General features: G+C 40.1%; 2 protein-coding genes across 3 annotated transcripts; one reads left to right on the top strand and one right to left on the bottom strand.

Moving 5' to 3' along the window:
• The first annotated feature begins 3,062 nt into the window (after window positions 1-3,062).
• SIG2 (RNApolymerase sigma subunit 2) lies at window positions 3,063-16,768 on the top strand. 2 transcript variants are annotated; one of them, XM_089139332.1, is made up of 7 exons: window positions 3,063-3,390; window positions 4,852-5,030; window positions 5,778-6,383; window positions 10,457-10,687; window positions 10,796-10,936; window positions 16,094-16,294; window positions 16,388-16,768. In XM_089139332.1, exons 1-7 carry the CDS (start codon window positions 3,285-3,287, stop codon window positions 16,667-16,669), a joined length of 1,746 nt encoding a protein of 581 aa, XP_088995458.1. In that variant the 5' UTR covers window positions 3,063-3,284; the 3' UTR covers window positions 16,670-16,768. The 2 variants fall into 2 exon arrangements, with proteins under 2 accessions (XP_088995458.1, XP_088995457.1); XM_089139331.1 differs by having other exon boundaries at window positions 4,846-5,030.
• An 88-nt stretch (window positions 16,769-16,856) lies between these two features.
• ABCG14 (ATP-binding cassette 14) lies at window positions 16,857-20,755 on the bottom strand. The gene is made up of 5 exons (XM_089139330.1): window positions 20,362-20,755; window positions 19,353-20,151; window positions 18,311-18,496; window positions 17,843-18,021; window positions 16,857-17,711 (listed from the first exon to the last, which is right to left on the bottom strand). The coding sequence occupies exons 1-5, from the start codon at window positions 20,704-20,706 to the stop codon at window positions 16,965-16,967; spliced, it is 2,256 nt and encodes a 751-aa protein (XP_088995456.1). The 5' UTR covers window positions 20,707-20,755; the 3' UTR covers window positions 16,857-16,964.
• Window positions 20,756-21,381: the final 626 nt, after the last annotated feature.

The following is a 21,381-nucleotide window of genomic DNA, read 5'->3' as shown; positions in this document are numbered from 1 at the left end:
TGAGTCATGGTTCATACAATTCAATCAATGGTTGAACACACTGAGACATCTGCCCACATTGCTATGACTTCTTATGGGTGACCAATGAGTAAAACCTGAAATTCTAAGTCATTTTGTGACCGTTGTAATTAGAATAGACACACAAGGGATTGTTGTTGGGAATCACATCCTCACCTCTGCCTTCGAGATAAATTGAAGGAACCCAAAGTTGTGAATCACGCCACTCAATTTTTTTTACACCCAAGATGTTTTGTTTGTTCTTGCCTTAGGTTCTAATTTATTGTTAGTAGGAAAGATTATTGAGGATTTGAACTAGTTCATTCTGATGTTTTGGGACCTACACTATTGATTCTCGTGATGGCTTTAGGTATTTTGTGACATTTATTGATAACAAGTCTTGTGAAATTTGGGTGTATTTATTAAAATCCAAAACTAAGGTTTTGTATATTTTTCAAAATTTTTATTTATTAATCTAAACTCAATATGATGGCAAGGTAAGAATTATGAGAATAGACAATGGCACTAAATATACTAATGGGGACTTTAAATGGTTTTTTACTAGTGTAGAAATAATTCATTGGGCTTCTTGCACAAAAACACTTCAACAAAATGAGATAACTGAGAGGAAGAAAATGTGATCTCTTGAAGGTCACTTGATCCTTGTTATTTCAATGACATGTTCTCAAAACTTATTGGTCTGATGCTATTCTTACTAGTTACTATCTGACGGTTTCCATCAAAATGTTGAAAAATAGATCTCCTTTAGAGACAAACCGATCAACATGAATCCTTTAAAGGTCTTCGGTAGTATTTGTTATGTACATCTACTAAATGCAAATAAACTTGACCCAAGGTCACAAAAATGGATTTTTCTAGGATGCTCCTCAGTCAAAAAAGGGTACAAATGTTACAATTCTTCTATCAAGAAGAGTCATTTTTCTCGTGATGTCACATTTGATGAAACCCACATGTTCTTTGCTTCTAGGGTTCAAATTTAGGGGGAAGATAGTAACTATGAGTATAGTGACTTCATTGTTGAATTCTTTCCCTTACCAGTCATTGATAATTATATTTATTCACTTGGCAATGAGACTGCTACTATAGACACTCCAGCTTTAATCGCACCAATTGAAATTGGCCAAGTTGAAGTTGAGGAGATTAAAGGAATTGAACTAGAGCCAGAACAATTACCAATACATGATCCAATTCAAAAAGAGTCGAATTACTAGACCCACAACCAGATTGCAAGGGTCTAAGACATATCATACAATTAAATACCATATACAAACATACTTATGCTATGGTTTTATCTTACAACAACACAACATCTTTTTAGTTAGGATTGATAACCAAATAGAGCAAACCAATTATCAAGAGGTAAAAGAATCTCCCATTTGGGTGGATCTATGAAGAAGAATTTCAAGCTATAGATAAGAATAAGACGTGGGATATAGTTTCCCTACCTTATGATCTACAACCTGTAGGATGCAGATGGATTTACAAAATTAACAACAAGAGTAATGGCACCATTGAAAGGTATAAGGCACGATTAGTGGCGAAAGGTTACACTCAAACATGTGGACTACAAGGAAACATTTACTTCTCTAGCCAAAATGAATACTGTTCGAATTTTGATGTTGGTAGCAGTTAATAAGTAATGACCATTATTTTAGATGGACGTAAAAAATGTATTCTTACAAGGAGATCTTGAAGAATAAGTTTATATGGAGATCCCTCCTAGACACCCCCTCGAAAAGGAACCAAGACTTGTTTGCAAGCTAAAAAAATCAATTTACGAATTGAAGCAATCTCCCCCACACATGGTATGGAAAATTGAGCTATGCACTAATCGATTTCGGGTTCAAAATGGGAGAATCTGACTCCTTGTTATTTTGCAATGAAGGATGAGAAGGATATCATAGTGGTTCTCATCTATGTTAATGATATCGTCATTACTGGTGACAATATATTTGGATTAGAATTCCTTAACAGCCAATTAGAGAACTGATTTGATATTAAAGATCTAGGGGATTTGAAATATTTCTTAGGGATCAAAGTGGCCATGTCAAGCAAAGGAATATTTATATCTCAAAGGAAGTATACTCTAGATCTATTAAAGGAAATAGAGAATCTTGGAGTCAAGCCAGCAAATTTCCAATGGATTATAAGTACAAGTTCAACAAGCGAGATACTCCTTTAAACGTTGTGGGAAAGTTTTCAAAGACTAGTAGGACGTCTTATCTATCTGACTATCATAAGGCATGTATGCATTTGCAGTTAGTTATGTGAGTTAGCTTATGCATGCTTCAACCAAAGGCCATATGGATCTTGCCATTCATATATTCGGATATTTAAAATCTTGCCTAGGGAGAGTATTTTGATGAGGACAAAAGGGCATACTAATATTGTTGGATATGCCAATGCTTATCATGTTGGAAATCCTAAAGATAAGAGACCGACTATTGGATTTTACGCATTTGTCTTTGTGGAAGGCAATCTTGTCACCTAACAAAGTAAAAACAAGGTGTTGTCACTCGCTCTAGCGCTGAGGCTGAATATAAGGCAATAACTTTTACAACTAGTGAGTTGGTTTGGATCAAGAAAATTACTGATAGATTTGGGAATGAAAAATTTGCATCTTCCTATGAAGCTATTTTGTGGTAATCAAGGGGCCACTCATATTGCCTCAAACTCGATTTTTCATGATAGGACAAAACATATAGAAATTGACTATCACTTTGTTCATTAGAAGGTTCAAGACAGGTGCATTTGCCTACAGAAAATTTCCAGCTTGCCATAAGTAGGTTAAAAGGCGGAACCAAGCACTGAGAAAATCCAAGAACCGAATTCAATACATACAACCTGAATTCGGTTCAGAATTCACAGGGCCAATTTTTCTTTTATGTTTTTGAACCAGGGACGAGATGTGAACCGTGAAATTGGATCATAATCACCAATACGCACATCAAGGTGAACGGATTAGCCGATTTTGGCCATAGGATCATAGAAACGTTGTGCATGCGGAGTTAAATGGTCAGGTTGTCCTTCTCTCATCCGCTCTTCCGCTCTTCCGCTCTTCCGCTGCCTTATCCATCTTATCTACTTCATTTCTCTTCTGTTAGTTTTCCAGTGAGCTCTGAAACCATCGCTGCTCAAAATACTCTTTTGCAGGTTCTTCTGGGCTTTGGAACAAGGTCCCTTCAATGTTCAAATCCATAAGATCCATCCGTCAATTCTATCAATTCCTTCGTTAAATGTAGAGGATTGAGTGGGAGACGGAGAAGATGGCGTACCTACTGCCGCAGTTCAAGAGCCCACCTGAAACCCTCCCTGCCCACTTCAGAACCCATCATAGTCATCATCACCATTCCCCCTTCAATCTCCACCAGGGTAAGTTGAGCGCATTTTCTTTTTACTTCGCTTCTCCACTCTTAATTCTTGTGATTTTTGTTGTCTGGTTAATTTGTGTTCCTGTAATTATATCACCTGGTACCGTGCATTCCTAAATTTTTTTCTCATTCACAATTGGTATTGTTACATCACTACTAGATTACTTCATTGATTGTCTCCATACTCCATATACCCCATACCCCTGTTTTCTATTTGATTTCCTTTGGCATCTTTTCCGTTTCTTTTGGGGTGGTTTTTGGGATGGGGTTGTAGTGTGCTTGGGGTTTAACAAAACAAGAAAGATGACGGTGTCTCAGCCTTCAACTGGAGACGGTGCAACTGGGGATAGGTTGGCTTGCAATTCATCAGACTTGAGAAGCCATCTGGTGAATTTCGGGACGATTTATCATTCTCCAGTTTCCACTACTTCAGTTAATCAGACTTGAGAAACCATCTGGTGTACTTTGGGATGATTTATCATTCTACATAAATTTGTCAGTCTTCTCCTTTCTTTCCTTTTTTCTAATTCCACTTTAATGATTCCTAATCTCGGACTTCTTTATTATATGTACAGTTGAAAAATACCATAGTTTCTTATCTAAGGTTTCATGGCATTAATTTAGACTCGTTGATGAATTAGTTCAATGGTCTAGCTCAGTTTGACCATTTGAAAGGGAGATGGAGACTTTTAACAGGAAGACTTTGGTCTTTAACAAGGTTGGAATTCTTCCAAGTAAATTTTACTGATTAAGCTAACTAGTAGGGGTGGAGCTTTCCAAGAGACACTTCGTAATGAATGTGTATTGGGCTTTATCTAAGTAGGGAGAGTGAAATCTTGCCCAACAAGGTGGATGAATTAATGGGTTTTCTCTGAGAAAAGAAAAAGGAACAAGGTAGAAGTGTGGGGGAAAAGAAAAAAGGTAGTGGGAAGCAAAAAGACATGATGTTCTAAGAGTGAAAAAAGGGGTTTGTTAGGAAACATACTTATAAGGATGCACTATTATTTACTTCTTTTGGTTTTTAGTGGAAGATTAAATCATCCTGTAGATGTGGCATTTAAATCGCTTGTCTCCTTTGTGATGGTTTCTTATTTTATATGTTCTGGTCTCTCTTGCACATTCTGAATTCTAAGGGGCTTACATTAGAAGAAAGAGTTTTTCCCACCCCCCAAGATTTTATCTATGTCTTATGAAGATTGTTCTACATTTGGATTATGATGTTTCAGCTGATTACCCACATTCCAGAGCATGGATTACACTTTACATGAAGCACTTAAAGCTATTAGCATATCAAGTCTAAGTTAGTTATCTTTAGTGTCATGTTTAATAATAAAAGGAGAAATAATGATTAATGCATTGGTTTGCATTATCTTCTTTATCACTCGATTTTCAGATAATCTTTTACTGGAGGTTTTAGAATAATGAAGTCACCTTTGACGATTAACTGTTTTCACAGGTACAGTGAAATCTAGGGATTCCTGCTTCCGAGCACAGTCCGTCCTCTCTGCAACAACACCACCGATGGAAACTGCAGTAGTTGATGTGGGAAAGCTGAGTTTGCCTTCTTTAGAAGATCATTCAACTATTGTAGCAGGCAACCAACCCTTGACGTATGTAAGAGCCTTTGGTCTACCAATAAAGGTTAGAGTTGTCTATACATATGTTGTAGCTCCTACTTATTCTCTTAGTGCGTGAGTTATCCCTGTTATGTGGTTGCAATGGTCCTAAGGCCATGTCATATGGGAGTTTGCTTTGTTTATGTGGAATATGGTGTGTAGAATAGAAGTCCATCATGAAAGCAACTTGACCAAGTCATCTGAGCAGATTGAAGGCTGCAGTTTCTTAGGCAATTCAGATTGTTTACTCTCACTACTTATTTCCCTTCTGGTCATGCTTTGGGAGCAGTATCTAATACTTGAATTTGTTCGTATTTCATACCGGTTCTATAATAGCTTGGTTGGCTGTTAGTAATGTAATTTCCACTCTTGCAGTCTTGCTGCAATCAAAGCCTACTTGTTACCATCTCATCCCTATCCGAATAACACCTGCACCTTAATTTATGAGTTAGTCGTGGAAATAGCCTCTCCGCAACAATGGAGCAAGGCTGCATCATTTGGCCTTCCCCAGACCTGGCAGTGGTGGGAGCCCTGTGAACTGGGTTTGCTATTTTTTTAGCTAGTGCAATGCTTTTTGAGATCATGGTTTGGATGAACTGTGTGGGTTTAGAAGGCCATAATGTTCAGATCTTGATCGACCAAAATGATACATTTCTTTGCCATTTTGTGAATGCCATTCTAACATCCGGAAGACTCAGACCTAATTGTTCCTTGAATCCTTTTGGTCCTGTATCAGCTCACAATCTTCTCCTTTCCTCCCTACTTTTTGTAGGATAGTCTTGAGGCAACTTTGGCTACAGAAACACTCCTTACGGGTGAAGAAGCCACCATTGCTGCTGCTGCTGCAGAGGCAATTGCTCTGGCCAAAGCTGCTGTTAAGGTTGCCAAGGATGCAGCACTGATGGTTGGTGGCTTCCCTTCTGCAAAAACAGTTGGTGGGCACTCAGATTTTCCATCTGAAGCTGACATCATCCGGCTTGAGAGGGCTCGGCTCAATGAGATGGGACAAGCTGAAGAAATACGCCAGTCTATGGGATTGGAAATTGTACGAGATGAACATTGTGCACAGGTTCCCATTAAAGATTTTGACAATTTTGACCCTACAGATGAGGATCTTGAACTTCTGCAAATGCAGCTTCCCAAGAATATAGCAGTAAGATCTGGTCGGCAAAAAGAAAGACAAGCCAGAAGAGCAAGGGCAGCAGAAAATATTGCTGCCAATGTGGTCTCGTTGAAGTCTTGTTCTGCTAGCAAGAAAAAACGTGGTGCTTTACAGGACATAGATTACTTTGATCCCCTGCGTTACTTGAGGGGAACTACAAGCACTTCTAGGCTTCTTACCTCAACAGAAGAGCTGGAGTTGTCAGAAGGAATACAGGTTAGTTTCTGGTAAAAAAATGCCAATTAAGTGATAACAATAGGAGACTACATTCTTGGCTAACCTTTCTTTCTTTCTTTTTTTTTTGTCTGTGTGTGTGTGACATTTCATTTACCTCTTCTTTGAGTTATTTAGGTTCGACCATTTGAAAGTTTTCTTATGCTAGTTCCTTCATTTTCTCATAGATGCCTAAGTCTCTCTTTATATGTGTGTATCAATCTTTAAGTCCTCCTAAGTTCTACCAAAGAATAATTTCAAGGTGTTTGTGGGTACTCCATAAGTATGGTAAATGAGCTTGTTGCTGGTACAGGCTGTCCCCTATAGGTTTATTTGTTCTGGTGCAGGGTTGCCCCTGGTGCGCGTGCACGGGTGGGGGTGGGGATAACCACTGTCCAGAATTCGAAATTTAATGCCATTTTGGGACTAATACTTCATGTCATTATCCACTTTTAGTTGCCAAGTATTTGAGACTGAATTCGAATACGATGACATCCAATCCTACAATTTATAATTAGTTAAAAAAAAAAACTATATAATTTGGGTACTAAAAAAGGCACTTTTTCTTGGCTGAATATCAACCAAACTAGATGATAGGTATATGGGTTGGGTTATTTTTGGTTGAGTTCGCCTTGTAATTGACCAACTTAATGGAGTTCAAATATGGGTTCTTGGAATGAGTACGAAATTTTTATACTTGATTTATTAATGTTTCCAATTTAAGTAATGGTAGTAGAGTCCTCGATTTTTATTAATGTAATTAGAGCAGGAGTTTTAGTTCTTTTAGAATCCTAAAAAATGGTGGTTGGTAGGTAGGAAGCTAGGATTCCTACTCTGTTTCCATCTCAATTCTTGTGTTAAGATACCTAGGATGCTGGGATTTCTAATTAGCCTATGGTCTTTATAATTGTTAATAAACAGAGAAACTAGGGAGAATGATAAATAAGGAGAAGAAGAGAATATGAGAGAGACCTCATGTTAATTGTAAGGATCCCAAACCGAGCAATCTTATTTATAAACCACATATCAGACTTAAGAGTCATGAAAGCAAATAAAGTCCAAAAAGGACTAAAAACTTGCCAAACTGGCCTAAACTATTCTTGGGATTACCCTTCTACTATATACTTAAGCGGGAGCATAAACGTTAAGCATGCCCAGCATGTTACAAATATAATCTGCCCTTGCAGTCCAAAAGACACTTTAATCAAGTCAGCTAGTTGAACTCCGGGGGGGGAGAAAAAAGAAATGGAAAGGAAGGGGGGGCCCCCCCACCCAAAAAAAAAGTGTGGTTCCTCTTTAAATGGGGAATAGCGTATAAGATGAAGCTTTCCTAACTGACAAGACTTGTAAGGTAATATAGAAAAAAAAATTAAATGACTATCAAAGAATTTCAATCTCGTAATGAGAAAAGGCCCAAACGGCAGTGAATTTAGCGCTGAACAAGCATGCTTGAATGTGCCATAGAGGAAGAATCTGTAAACAAGTACAGCTCCAACATTTGCCATGTCTACCAATGGTCTTCTTTGTCATGGTATCCTAACTAGATAAAAACCAAGAAAGAAAATGACAGAAAGGTTATAAATTGTGGTAAGTTTATGATTTCTGAATAGATAACAAATTAAATGGAAATTTTGTAAATATAAAATAGTTTATAATGATAAGGAAGGGGTAGTGTTGATTGTTCATGTGCCTTGAATATTAACATGGAACCTTCAGCAAGGGTCACAATGGATGAAGATGGACAAAAAGTGGGGGAAAAACCTGAAACATCAGTCATATTGTCAAATGCACCTGAGTCAATGATCTAAAGGCGAGATGTGGACGAGAGATGGGCTGTGGCATGATATGCCTGAACAAAGGTGGTAGGAGATGGTTGTAACTGATGGACCTGAAACTGTGTGAAGCATTGTACTCTTCATCAAACATGTCCACAGCCTTCCCATCAAACTTTGCAGGGGGCCAACAGTAGAATGTTATGACAAAATAGTGTTGGCAACTTGAGGTGGTTTGCCATGAAGTTTCTCGCAAAATTGCTGCATCTGTCCATGCCGTCCACAATGATGACAAGTTCTAACATTCCCTGAAGCATCTGTAGATCCTTGAACTCCAGGGAGTTTATTCTTGGTCCACCACCCCCACGACCACGAGTCCCTCGAAAACCTGACCATCAGTGGAGCCACATTCTGGAGTAAAGGATGCATATCTTGAATTATTCAACAGAAGTTGCATCATGTGAATTTTCTCTAGAAACATGGAGAACTCGAGAAAAAGTGATAGATAGTTTCGGTACTTTATCTCCACCAAGAGTTTGAGATCTAACTGAGTCAAACTCCTTCCAAGTCCTCCAAAAAATCCCATACCTGCTAATTGTTCATGTTGATTTTGCATCTTAATGAAATCAGTAGTAGGTAGCATGACACTTAACTCCTCAAACATCTTTAGACCAGAAAAGTTTTGAGTTTAAGGTTGGCCTTTGCTATCAGCATTGTAGACTCCTGTGATTCCTCATAAATGCATGAAAGGTTATTATGATCAGAATACAAAACATTCAAATGCTCCCACAACTCTCCATGGAGTTTAATGTTTGTCCTAACTTTTGGGCATCAATGGCATTCCATGAGTGAGCACCAGTAGGATTAGTTTTCTTAGGATGACCTTGCTGCCCATGACCAATTGACACAATGCTAGTGATCATCTCCCATTGATGAAAGTTTCTGGTCCCTTCTAATTTTTCTTCAGTTATACGGTGAGATGTAGAAGTCATAATTTCAGTCACAGTAGTCTTCAAGCCAGATTTAAATTTAGCTATCGTAAATTTTTAGTCCAAACAGGTCTATCGAACTCCACATCCATCCAATAGCATTCCTAATTATAGGACTCAATCAAGTGGGAATTGACAAGAAGAGCTGCAGTAATACCAAAAGGAGCAGCAGCAATACTAGTTGAATGGTACCGATAAAAAAGAGTTGCTGCAGCAATATGATGAGACCCTAATAATATCTTAGAAAATCAATACCAAAAAGCAAGAAATTAACAAGATAGACTCTGGTTTCTATGGTGCCAGTCACCCCCACACGGCCACACCCAAAGGTGTCCCTCAGCCTTACGACTGCCCAAAATCTCTCATAAAACATTCCCCCCTTCTCCACTCACTTGTCCCTCTATTTATAACCCTCAACTAACCCTAATTCTCTTTCTCTCCTACACATGGCCCCATCCTAGGGTCCTAACACAATAATTTATTCTAGCAAACTTCCGACAGTGTCCAACCATACCTAAATTAAGTGAACCCCTGCCCCCCCCCCCCCCCCCCCCCCCACACCCAAAAAAAAAATCAATCGAACGCATCAGACAGAAGCCGAAACAAGTTAAAATCTCTTCCAACAATCAGAAAATAAGAGGCCTAGTTTCTTTTCATTAACTATGAACTGGTCTTCAAAGAGATCAAACAACAGCATTAGGGGGCTATACCCTGTCAGCCAAAAATTGTAGAAGACCCTCAAAATCAATGCAGATGAAACCCCCAATAAGTTTTGTTGAAAACTGAAAAGAAGAGGGAGGTTAGCACAAAGAGTAAAGAGCCCTTAGCGCTGTAGCTCTGATACCTTGTTAATAAACATAAAAAATAGGGGGAATGAAGAAGAAGAAGAAGAGAATATAAGAGTGAACTCACATTGATTGTTAGGGTCTCAAACCAAGCAACCTTATTTAGAAACCACATATCAGAATTAGAGTCATACAGGGGAAGCAAATAAAGTCCGAATAGTACTTAAAAACCTGCCCAAACTGGCGTGTACTATTCTAAAAAATTACTGAGACCGTTCTCACTTCCCCTTTTGCCCTTCTGTGACATACTCTTAACAATTATTTGAAATGGGTGATGTATATCTCTTATGATAATAGGAGGAAGCTTGGTAGAACTAAGAATGGCAATCAATAAATAGGTGGACCAGGAAATGTCCTTTATTTGTGAAAACGTACAATATTCTTTTTGTTGTTTGATCTGTTCTTACAAAAGATTTCTCTCCACAATACTTTTGTATTTAAATAGAGGTCCACTCATGGATATAATGCAGGACATTTTGAAGCTAGAAAGGCTCCGTGATGAGCTTGCAGAAAGATGTGGGTGTGAACCCACTTTTGCTCAATGGGCAGATGCTGCTGGTGTTGACCGGAAGACCTTGAGAAAGCGCTTGAACTATGGTACCTTTTGCAAAGACAAAATGATTAAAAGCAATATACGGCTTGTTATCTCTATTGCAAAAAACTATCAAGGAGCTGGGATGAACCTTCAGGATCTTGTTCAGGTTTCTTTTCCTTGCATACTGTTAAATGAAAATACTTACCACCTGAGTTGTAATTCATGGTGGAGAACATATCCTTCAACTCATTTTGATGTCTATCTTTGTTAACAGGAAGGATGCCGTGGCCTTGTAAGAGGTTCTGAAAAATTTGATGCTTCAAAGGGATTCAAGTTCTCAACCTATGCACATTGGTGGATCAAACAATCAGTGCGAAAGTTTCTTTCAGACCAGTCCAGGACAATTCGCTTGCCAGTAAGTGTTGATTTAGATCAAGCTGAAGGATCTGAGTTTTTTAGACTCATGCAATTTTGTGTTCATAGTACAAAGTAGTTGAGCGAGGGAACAGTTTTCAAACTAAAGAATAAATTTGAAGTATATTTCAGCCTTTAAAACATTGAAGTAGAATAAGAGCAACACTGAGATTCAAATTTTATATATGAGGTTCACCCAGAAAAAAAAAAATTCAGTGTATTTTGTAGTGTGGTCCTAGTGGATAACTAAAATATAAACTTAGAGAACCCACAGGTTTCTTTTTGGATTATCAGAAAGGTAAATGTGACTAAGTGGAAAGATGCACATGTTTGTGATACTCAATAGATGAAACTGCTGGTGTAGAATATGGAAGACTTGGTGTGTCTTTTTCTATATTGTGGAGGTGGAAAAACAATTTGGAGTCCCATTCTCTGTCTTGGTACTTTGATAGAATAATGGCTTTCCTGCTTTTGGGATTGAATTCCTGTTGAGATCGGGAATTGCATTCTTGTGCTTAGGAGGATGGTTGAACTGCATTATTGCAATGTGTTGGTTGTGGGTTCAGAAATTGGAAAGAGCCTCTCCAGCAAAGCAGGGGTTAGGCCGTACATTTGCCTTTTCCAGATCCTGCCATAGTTTTTTCTTGGGAGGATGTTTCTGTGGGGATCTAGAACTTGGTATTAAGGCAGTGGAAAACCCTAGGGAAGAATTCTAATTGCTAAAAGGAATTTAGAGCCAAGGAAATGTAAGGTGTTCGATATGTAATAGATGGCTGGTCTGTAGCATATTATAATAGGGAAATCTTGTTTTGAAGTTTCACTGACAAATACAGGCCACAGAGAATTTTTTTCTTCTTTTTTTGTTATAGTTTGCTTCTGGCTGTTGGATGCAGTATTGTTGCTTCATGTATAAATAAATTAATAGAAAAGGGTTGGTAGGCATTTCTGAATCATTATCTGTAGTTAGTTTGTTAAGTTTCTTTCGTTTTAATATTAGTCTGTTCCTCTGGAGTTACCTCTCCTTCATTGTGTCATGTGTGTATGCATGTTTGCTGGGTGTCCAATAGATTCCATCAACCAATCCACAGATATGATGTGGACTGCAGGGTGAAATTTTGGAAACAAGTGGCTGTTACTTGATGTTGGCTTTGTTTTTTTTTTTTTCCTTTTTTTGGATTTATTTATTTCAGTTGTGATTTCATCATGTATCATCTTCTAGGTGAGTGATGCAACCAGCATTGGCAACCATAGGACAATGCAGAATTTCAGCCCAAATAAGCATCCAAGTGGCGGCCCCAGCCCTATAGGGTGGTTGAACCCTATGGGGAAATGACCTATGGGGCAAAAAGTTCATTTCCCCACCCTTTTTAGGAGTTGGGATCTAAATTTTGTTTTTCAATTGAGTTAATGGTTAGAGTACTGATATCTTTAGGAGTCCTAGTTGGAATTCTATTGTCACTTGGACTCTTTGTTAGAGTAGGAAGTTTACTTTTGCAAGTCTCTTGTTTAGGAATTTCAATTAGAATTCCTCTTTTAGTTGTATGAGCAAAGTCTTTGTGTCACAAGGAATTCCACTTCAAATAGAATTCCCTTGTTAAGTCCAAGTAGTTTTCTTACTTGTTGAGTCCTAGTTGATTTCCTTCATTGTAAAAGGCTAAAAATATAGCCACCTGTGTAACAGTTGTTGGTTGTTGAATAAAGAATACAATTGAAGGAAGACTTGAGAGTCTTGGGTTCCCAGAAGGAAGCCCACGCCCTGAGTGTTCTGAAGTTTTCTGCAATTCCAGGTTTCTCCTTTCCTCTACAAGCTTGCAGCAGAATTGGAATGGTGTCTTCTTCAGAAAATTATGCATTCCCCTTCTCCTGAAACTAGTAAGCAAATATCCCTAGCCTTCCCTAGCCTTCTCCTCCACACCCCCCCTGTGTTTGCACTGCTTTTTTATTTTCTTGAATTTTTGGACTTTTCGAGAGACCCATTCAAGGTCAGATCCATGCCAATCTAACTGGTAGATCTGTCCAAAACTTTAGTTTTTTTTTTAAAAAAAGAAACCCCCCTCCCCAAAAAAAAAAAAAACACAAAAAAATTTTAAAAAAAACCCCCTTGAACCTAATCCCCCTACCCCAGTGACCTTAGACCTCAGTTTGGCCCCATTCTTACTATTAGGTTTCAAGATATAATTATTTTATTGATTTTTTTCGTTCACAAGACTCTAAAAACAAGAACCTTAATATCTTTTAATTTAGCCATCCAAACCCTGCCAAACTTTGGGGATCATATCCCTATATTCCTGCCAAGTTTCAACCAATTCTGACATCTATAGAACTGAGCTTCCATCTTAAGGAGTATATCCCATTTCTCCCATGAGATGGGTTATGTATCCTTAGAACATATTTGACCACAAAATATTAATCTACCCTTTCCTCCAAGGAAGTCATCCCTTCACCACCCATATTACAAAGTAACCCCCGTATCCCCTAAATTCCCAAAACCCCAGAGACTCTAAATTCTAAAGCCTTAGTCTCCCTAAGCCATAGACCGTGAAATTTTAGTTCTGAATTTTAATTTACAGCAGGTTCAGATCTGGAATCATTAAATCCTAGACCTATGCAGATTAGCTAATGTGGTGTGATACTGATACTTGAAACCATGATCTGCACAGTTATGGTTGAATGAAGCTCGTGATTCCTGTGATGCTGATCATTCCCATTTGATCTTAGAAGAAAATAAACAAATCTTTCTGGTCTGACATTGATGTTTATGAAGTGTAAAATGACGTTGAGAGGCATCTCCTTTCTCCAGGGGGGTGGGGGGGGGGGGCAGGCGACTCTTGTTTTGCTTGCTCCTCCCCTTGCCTTCATCTCTTTATCCCCCCACCGCCGCTGCTTCTCCTTCTCTGCCCTTGCTGGTCCCCTTCCTCCCGCCTTCTCCTCTCCTTCATCTACTGTGCCTGTTCCATCTGAAGCGATTTTCCACCTCCCTTCCACCGTCAGTCTACAACGGAAAGGATCCCTACACGTTTAAGGATCCTTTTGGCACCTCTACCATGAAGCCTCCTCAGGATTCCCTGCTTCCCCTTTCGGATGAGCGTATGGAGACCCCTGTTACTGCTATCCCACTGTCTCTGTTAGACATTGATCAACAAGTCTCTATTGAAGTTGCCACCACCACAGCTACTGAGCCTACTGCAACCATGGCGACCACTGCTCTTCTGCCTGCCGCCACCACTGTAGCTCCTTCGATCTTCTTGCAACATCACTGGCGATCTGCAAATGTTCTGCCTCCCAATTTTCATGCTTTTGATAAGGTCTCAATGGTTCTTCTCTGGTGATGACCCCCCTGCAGCCCCGGAAAAAGCCCCCACAGGGGTCCCTTCTGCTGCAAAGATTCCCTCTGCATCCATCCCCATCCTTGCCATTACCACTGTTGCATCCTCAGCCCCACTGCTCACTGCCACTTGTGATGCCTTTGGAGATCTGCCGCTATTCTGATGATTGCTCCAACAGATCGTAACCTGGATCTGGCTTTCGCTGCAAAGCCTGCCCCTCTGGTGGTAAATCCCACTGCTGTTCAGGCCGGGAACCCTGCTGTGACTCTGGCTGGGATTCCCACTACTTGGTCTGTCAACTCTTGACCCTTACACCAATGGCATCTCCACTCCCCCAATGCTTTCCCTCTCGCTTGTCCCCCCTTCCCCATTGTTCTCTGCTCCTCCCTCGACTGTGGGATTAAATCATCCCCTCTCCTCCCTCCTCCCTCCTCCCTTCTCTCCTTCTCGTCTCTCGATTCCCTCCCTTATAGACCCCACCCGTTGGTCCCCCACGTCCTCATTTCGTTTCCTACTTCCAAACCCACTTACCCATCTCCCTCCTTATCCCTGATCCCATTTCTCTACCCAGCTCCCCTCTTAAACCAACCCCTCCTTGCTAGCCCATTGATCTGGACCCAATTCTCTTCAGCCCATTCTGCACCCCCCCGGGGGGCCTCTCTTCTCCTCCCTCCCTCTCTTTCTCTCTCTTCCTGAGCCACTTGCCTCCTCCTCCTCCCTCCTTCTGAACCAACTGTGGACGCTCCATGTCCTTTGTTGGCCTCCATTCATGCGGATTGTAGGCGGTGTCACTATGCCAATAAAGGGCAGCACCAAATCGACAAGGATTTTATTGTTGACTTTATGTTGCCAAGATTTAAGTAGAAAGAAAATCTAAAAATTAGTTGCTATCTAGTCTGATTTGCTTGCTCTCCGTTTTTTGCTCTTTGACAGTTGCTAGGTTTGTTGCCTCTTTGGGTGCTTGTTTTGAGCTTTTTGGCTCTCTAAGCTCGAGGCTTTACACTTTGTGCTCTTGTATTTACTTCTTTTTGGTAATGAATTTATTTATTAATCCAAAAATAAAATAAAAATGGCATGGAGATTGTGAAGCATTTTCTGCTCGTCTTCATGGTGCCCTAAACCAATTTCCTTTTCCACACCATATAGATGCATTCAAGCTGCTGCAGTTTCTGACATGGTTTTTCTGCGATTGCCCATAGGATCTTCTAGTTTTACTTAGAAATGGGTGCTATAAAGTAAAATCAACTTTACATCCTTCATTGGTTTAGGTTTTGGCACATATACATGTTGTAGTTGTACTATATTCCTCTTTCAGTGACAATAAAAGAATTGGTGAGAATAAAAATTAGCAGCTTCAGTTTTTATTTTCTTGTTCACTTGACTTTAATTCAAATAGTGCAATTGAAAAGGATCCTTTTTCCACCATGTCACTTCAACCTAATAATGAAGAATTTATTTCATTCTTCACCTGATCTAAAAGAGTTCCTTCTTATGGAAATATTCCATTGATATTGTGATTATCTATAGCTACCAGGGGTTCTTATTGCTTGTTTTGGACTATTTGGTTTTTTTGACTGATTTTACACAGGTAGAAGAAGAAAAAGGAATAAAGCACAAGTATTATAAAAGCCAGTTCTTTTCTCTCCTTCTTTATTTTAAAAAAGAAATCCATTCCCAGGGTTTCTTTCTGAAGAAGTTTTGCTTTCTATAAAATCTTGACTCTTGAAGATGTGAACTTAGTGTTCAATTAAATGTCGATTTGGATTTAAATTTCTTATTATAGTAAAAAAAAAATCTCCAATTTCACACTTTCTCCTTGATGGATGAAACAGTTTCACATGGTTGATGCTACTTATCGGGTAAAGGAGGCTAGAAAGCAATTGTATAGTGAGACTGGAAAACATCCAGATAATGAAGCACTAGCAGAGGCTACAGGATTGTCTATGAAGAGGTTAACAGCTGTGCTACAGACACCTAAAGCTCCTAGGTCTCTTGACCAGAAGACTGGGATGAATCAGGATCTAAAACTTTCAGTATGTCCTGTTTCCATTTTCATAAATATCTATTATGGGAGCTCCCACTCTGGTTAGTTCATATTTTCTTACGCGTGTTCTCTTGTCTATCAGGAGGTTATTTCAGATCCAAATGCAGAAACATCAGAGGAATTGTTAATCAAGCAATTCATGAAGCAAGATTTGGAGAAGGTGCTAGACAGTATCAATCCAAGGGAGAGACAAGTGATTAGATGGAGATTTGGACTCGAGGATGGTAGAATGAAGACACTGCAAGAGATAGGGGAATTGATGGGTGTTAGCAGAGAGAGAATCCGGCAGATAGAGTCGTGTGCATTCAGGAAGCTAAAGAATAAGAAAAGAACTAAAAATTTGCAGCAGTATTTGGTTTCTTAAGCCCCAGTGGATGCTTGAAGGTTTAATTTCTTTTTCCCATAAAACTGTTGTTCCCTGTAGTGGCAGAGTTTCTGTTCATTCCATTCTCTTTGAATCTTTCCCCTCCTCCCCTTTATGGATTATAATGCACATTGAATTTTTTCAGTATAAAAATGTCAGCTGCGCCGAGAATTTAGAATATGAGTCAGCTGATTTCTTTTTAAACAAAAACCAAAAGGCAGCTACTACATGCTACAATGAGTAGGATCAGAATCTGAACTTTTTCATATCACAGTTATTCCTCGGTTGAAGAAAGTTAAAACTCTCCAGCCGTTGTGTCTCTCTGGGTGGAATTGCTCTCTGGATTAATGCTGCTGATGTATCGTGGTTGTTGACTGACTACCTTCTTACAGGCCCTTAACTGCACCCGTCGTAACGCCAGAAATGCAATTATCCGGTAACCTACTAACATCAGGGCCATAATGACGACATCCACCCACAAGTGGTTCAACCCTACGGCCTTTACAGCGGGAAAGTCTATTACTCGGCACAGTGTTCCGGTTGAGCACTCGTAGTAGTCATCCTCTTTATACTGAACCCCAAGAAGCAACTTGAAACAATAGAAACTGTAGCTCAAGTATTTCAGCCAGACAATGAAGGCTGGGATTTGTTGTACGTAGTAGCCGCCGGCAATTAGAAACACCAAGGTAGTGACAGAAGCCAAGGTGGTAGCCTGCTTGACGTCCATGAGAATGGCACCAAATGCAAGTCCAAGGCTCTGAGAGACAAGGACACTGTATAAAACTATTAGCCAGGACAAGACGAAGGTGGTTGGGTCTGGCTTAAGGCCACCCATCCAGTAGATTATGAAGACGAAGGTGGTGGGGAGGGCAAGTTCCATAGGGAGATCTCCTGCAGTCCTGGCAAGAAAGTAGGAGGAGAGACGGTACATGCCAGAAGAGCGCTCCTTGATCAGCATCGATCGCTCTTGGGGAAATGTGAAGACAGCATTATAGAGTGGGAAGAACCCCCAGAAAACTGAGAAGAAGAAGAGCAGAGCAATCTGCAATCAAGAGCAAAATGAAATTGACTTGATACATTAGGAAGTCACAGAAAAAAAAATTCTGTCGAATCTTATGAACTATGTATGTATGTGCATATCATTTTCATGTTGAAGAAGAATTCAATCCTTACCCGGTCTTGGATGTGTGATGTTGGGGTCTGCCACCATAATAGACCAGCAAGCACAGCAGCACTAACAACCTGGAAGATTCTTAGTCTGTTGAAGGCTTCATATCTCCTTTCTTTTAACCCTCTCCTGAGCAAGACCTTAAACTGTTGCCACCCGCTGGTGCTCCATTGCTCTTTTTTCCCTGCATAAATCAGTGTGCAAAAAACAGTAATGAGACTGAAAGAGAACTAGTACCAAAGATGAATGACTGTTCTAGTACATGATTGATATATGCATCACATTCAACTGCAAAATACAGGTTCTGGTGACAAGCTAGGTTTCATGAGCAGATTTCTATTCAAGTCTCTATAGCAGCAGAGGACTTTGTAAACTAAATTTTACAGAGGTAGTAGTAATTTAATCTCCATTTTCTGTTCCTTGAGCAACAATTTATGTGGAGATAGCATAGGGCTCATGACTGATTGACTTACTTGCAGAAACATCTCTGTTGTAGTTGTAGTTATTGACATCCAAACTGTAGAGCTCTGCCTTCAACTTGGTAGCAATATTCTTGTCATAAGCAGAGATGAGAGCCTCCCTCACTGATTTCTGCTCTTGTTCGGCACAACCTTGAAGGTCACCTTGGTCGATTATGTGCTTTGAATCAGGTGAAATCCCTGCAGTATTTTGGCTCATGAGTTAGAATTACCCACAAAAAAACATGATAATAATGAATGTTTTCTGAAGAATTCAGTGGCTTTTCTATTTAAAAATAGAAAAAATCTCTTAGCCATTGTTATGGGTTTTGGATACTTATCATTTTTGGTACAGTTTGAATGGGCAGATGCTCATATATGAACTGAAAAACAAGGGTAAGAATGTCATTTAAATTAAGATATTAGAAAAACATATGCTTCCATTAGATTCCTTAACCAGCTTGAATCCCATTTAAATATATTAAAAACTATTTACCATTATTCACTTATTAAACATATTTTTCTGGACGAACACCTCACAACCCCTTGGGCCCTCTCCCCAACTTCCCTCCAACCCTCAGCAGGTGAAAAAGAGAGGAAAGAAAAGAAGAAGGTGGGCTTGTGATGGGGTGAGATAAAGAAAGACGGTGGCTGTGAATCTTTCATGCGAAACGTGGTTGGCCATATTCTGAGCTAGTGTAGTTTTAGCCTTAAGGTGGGGACTTCCATTATGCTCCATTAGTTTCTGCTTTCTGATGGAAATGCAAATGGTGCAATTATAATCACTACTTTCACTTTGTAGGCCCTGCTAGACTGAAACCTCTCCCTTTCTCTTTCTCAACAGCCATCTCCCTTTCAGTCAACAAGACCAAGAAAGAGATCAGAGAAAGAGAGTTCCAGGACCATTTCCTCATTTTTTGTGGGTTTTTTTTTCCTTCATCAGAAATTTAATAAAAGATGGCATTAGGACTTGTTTAGTGATCCACTGAAAAAATCAATCAGGAAAGGGAAAGGGATTAGATAGAGATCAGGTTAGATGTAGATGTTTCATACATACCATTAGCAAGGTCGAGTAAGAGATCTGCAGGATTGACAGTGACTGATGTGGAGAAGCCAATTGAGGAGAAGTAGTCCAAGGCAGATGATGCAGGGCCATGGTAGATGGGGCAACCTTCAGAGAGCAATACCAGCTTGTCAAACATGTGGTACAACCTGCTTGAGGGCTGGTGAATGGTGGTGATCACGGTGCGTCCACTGCTGGCCAGGTGCTTGACTGTGGTCATGATTCTTAGAGCTGTGGTTGAGTCCAAACCTGAAGTGGGTTCATCCAGAAGTAGCAGACTTGGGTTGATCAGCATTTCTTGTCCAATACTGACTCTCTTCTTCTCACCACCTGATATCCCTCTAAACAGGGGACCTCCTATCATGCTATTCCTGCATCTGTTTAGCCCCAATTCGGCAATCACTTGCTCTGCTTGCTGTACTTTCTCATCCTTTGTCAAGGTGCCAGGCAATCTCAGTAATGCTGTGAATACCAGTGTCTCAGTCACTGTGAGATGTGGGTACAGGACATCGTCCTGTGCCACGAATCCTGTCCTTCGTTGAATGGTACCCGAGAAGGGCTGTCCGTTGTATGTGATCTTTCCCGAGAGCTTCCGGCCTGCTAGGCGACCGCCGAGAGCTGTAAGGAGGGTGGTCTTACCACTGCCAGATGGTCCCAGCATAGCCAAGATCTCCCCTGGGCAAACCATGCCTGTTATCCCCTTTAGTATGGTCTTCTCTTTGGTGCTCCATGTACCATCCCAGCAACACCCCTTCTGCTGATCCTGACTGACTTTGTATCCCACCTCTTCAAACTACACAACAAACAAACAAACAAACCAGATGAATATCTTATCTATGCATAAGTAAATTTTGTGTATGTAATTACTACACTGAGTAGTGGATATATAGCTAGGCAGTAGTAAATAAGTGGCAAATTAAGATTGATTTACTAGAGCTAGTAGAGGTGAGTACTAATAGTAGTTAAGAAAATTAAGAGGAGATGGAGGAGGGTAGACAGTGACCTTCAATGTTATAGGAAACAAAGCACGCCGTACAACGGATTGCGGATTAGACAAGGGACTAGTCGTCGGGTATGGGACGACGGTCGTGTTGTGTGGCTCAGCAGGCAACCTCCCCATGTCTTGAGGAGGAGGAGGAGGAGGAGGAGCAGGATTCTTTTGCATGGAGAGCTGCAGGTGGACTAAGGACATCACACCAGAGAATTGATGAAGCAGCAGCAGCTGATAGCAGGGGGATGAAGAGAGGAGAGGGCTGGTGAGGGTGAGGAGTGTCTCCTGTCTGCAATATGGTTTCTCTTTGGAGTCCTTCAATGCTTCTGAAGTGAATGGGAAGGACCCATACACCATATATAATAGTGTGGTAGAAGAAGAGCTCAGAAGGGAGGGAGAGAGAGAGGGAGAGAGAGAGAGAGAGAGGGGGAGAGTAAACTGAGGATTTCCTAGTTTTGCCCTCTCCTCTAGGCCTCCCATTGTGGGGTCAGGGGTCCCACTCCCACATTCTTCTACTTTAGTCCAACACTGACCACTACTAACAAGTAAGAAACTTATTCTAATCTAATCTATATTATCATTATTCGTATAATAATGACAATGAGAGCAGTGGGTGTTGGGCTGCACACTGATCGAATGAGTGATAACCCTCTCTTGCTGCTTCTCCTGCTGCTGCTGCTGCTGCTGTCTTTTTTTGTTAATGAAATCTTGGTGGAAGACAAGGCCTGGGCGTGGCTGTGTAGTCTATTTCCTTGATATCCTTAAGAAAAGGCAACTACAGATGGGCTAGCATGGAGGATCTCTTGTTTATTCTTGTTATTATTATTATTATTATTATTTGTGTTTAATTCTCTTCTCCTTTTCAGATGATCATTGATTCCGTTACTGTCTCATGACTATTCATTGCCCAAAAGAAACAAAAGATGACCATTTATTCTTTTTGACCCTCTGTCTATTAGCATCAAAGGGAAAAATATTAATCTTTGTTTTGGGAATTCAAGGAATATTAAAGACGTAACCTTTGGCTTTATG

Source organism: Hakea prostrata, chromosome 11, assembly GCF_041222555.1.
Source record: "Hakea prostrata isolate BN-2017 chromosome 11, UWA_Hpros_2, whole genome shotgun sequence".
Lineage (NCBI taxonomy): Eukaryota > Viridiplantae > Streptophyta > Magnoliopsida > Proteales > Proteaceae > Hakea > Hakea prostrata.
This window is presented reverse-complemented; position numbering and strand designations above follow the sequence as displayed.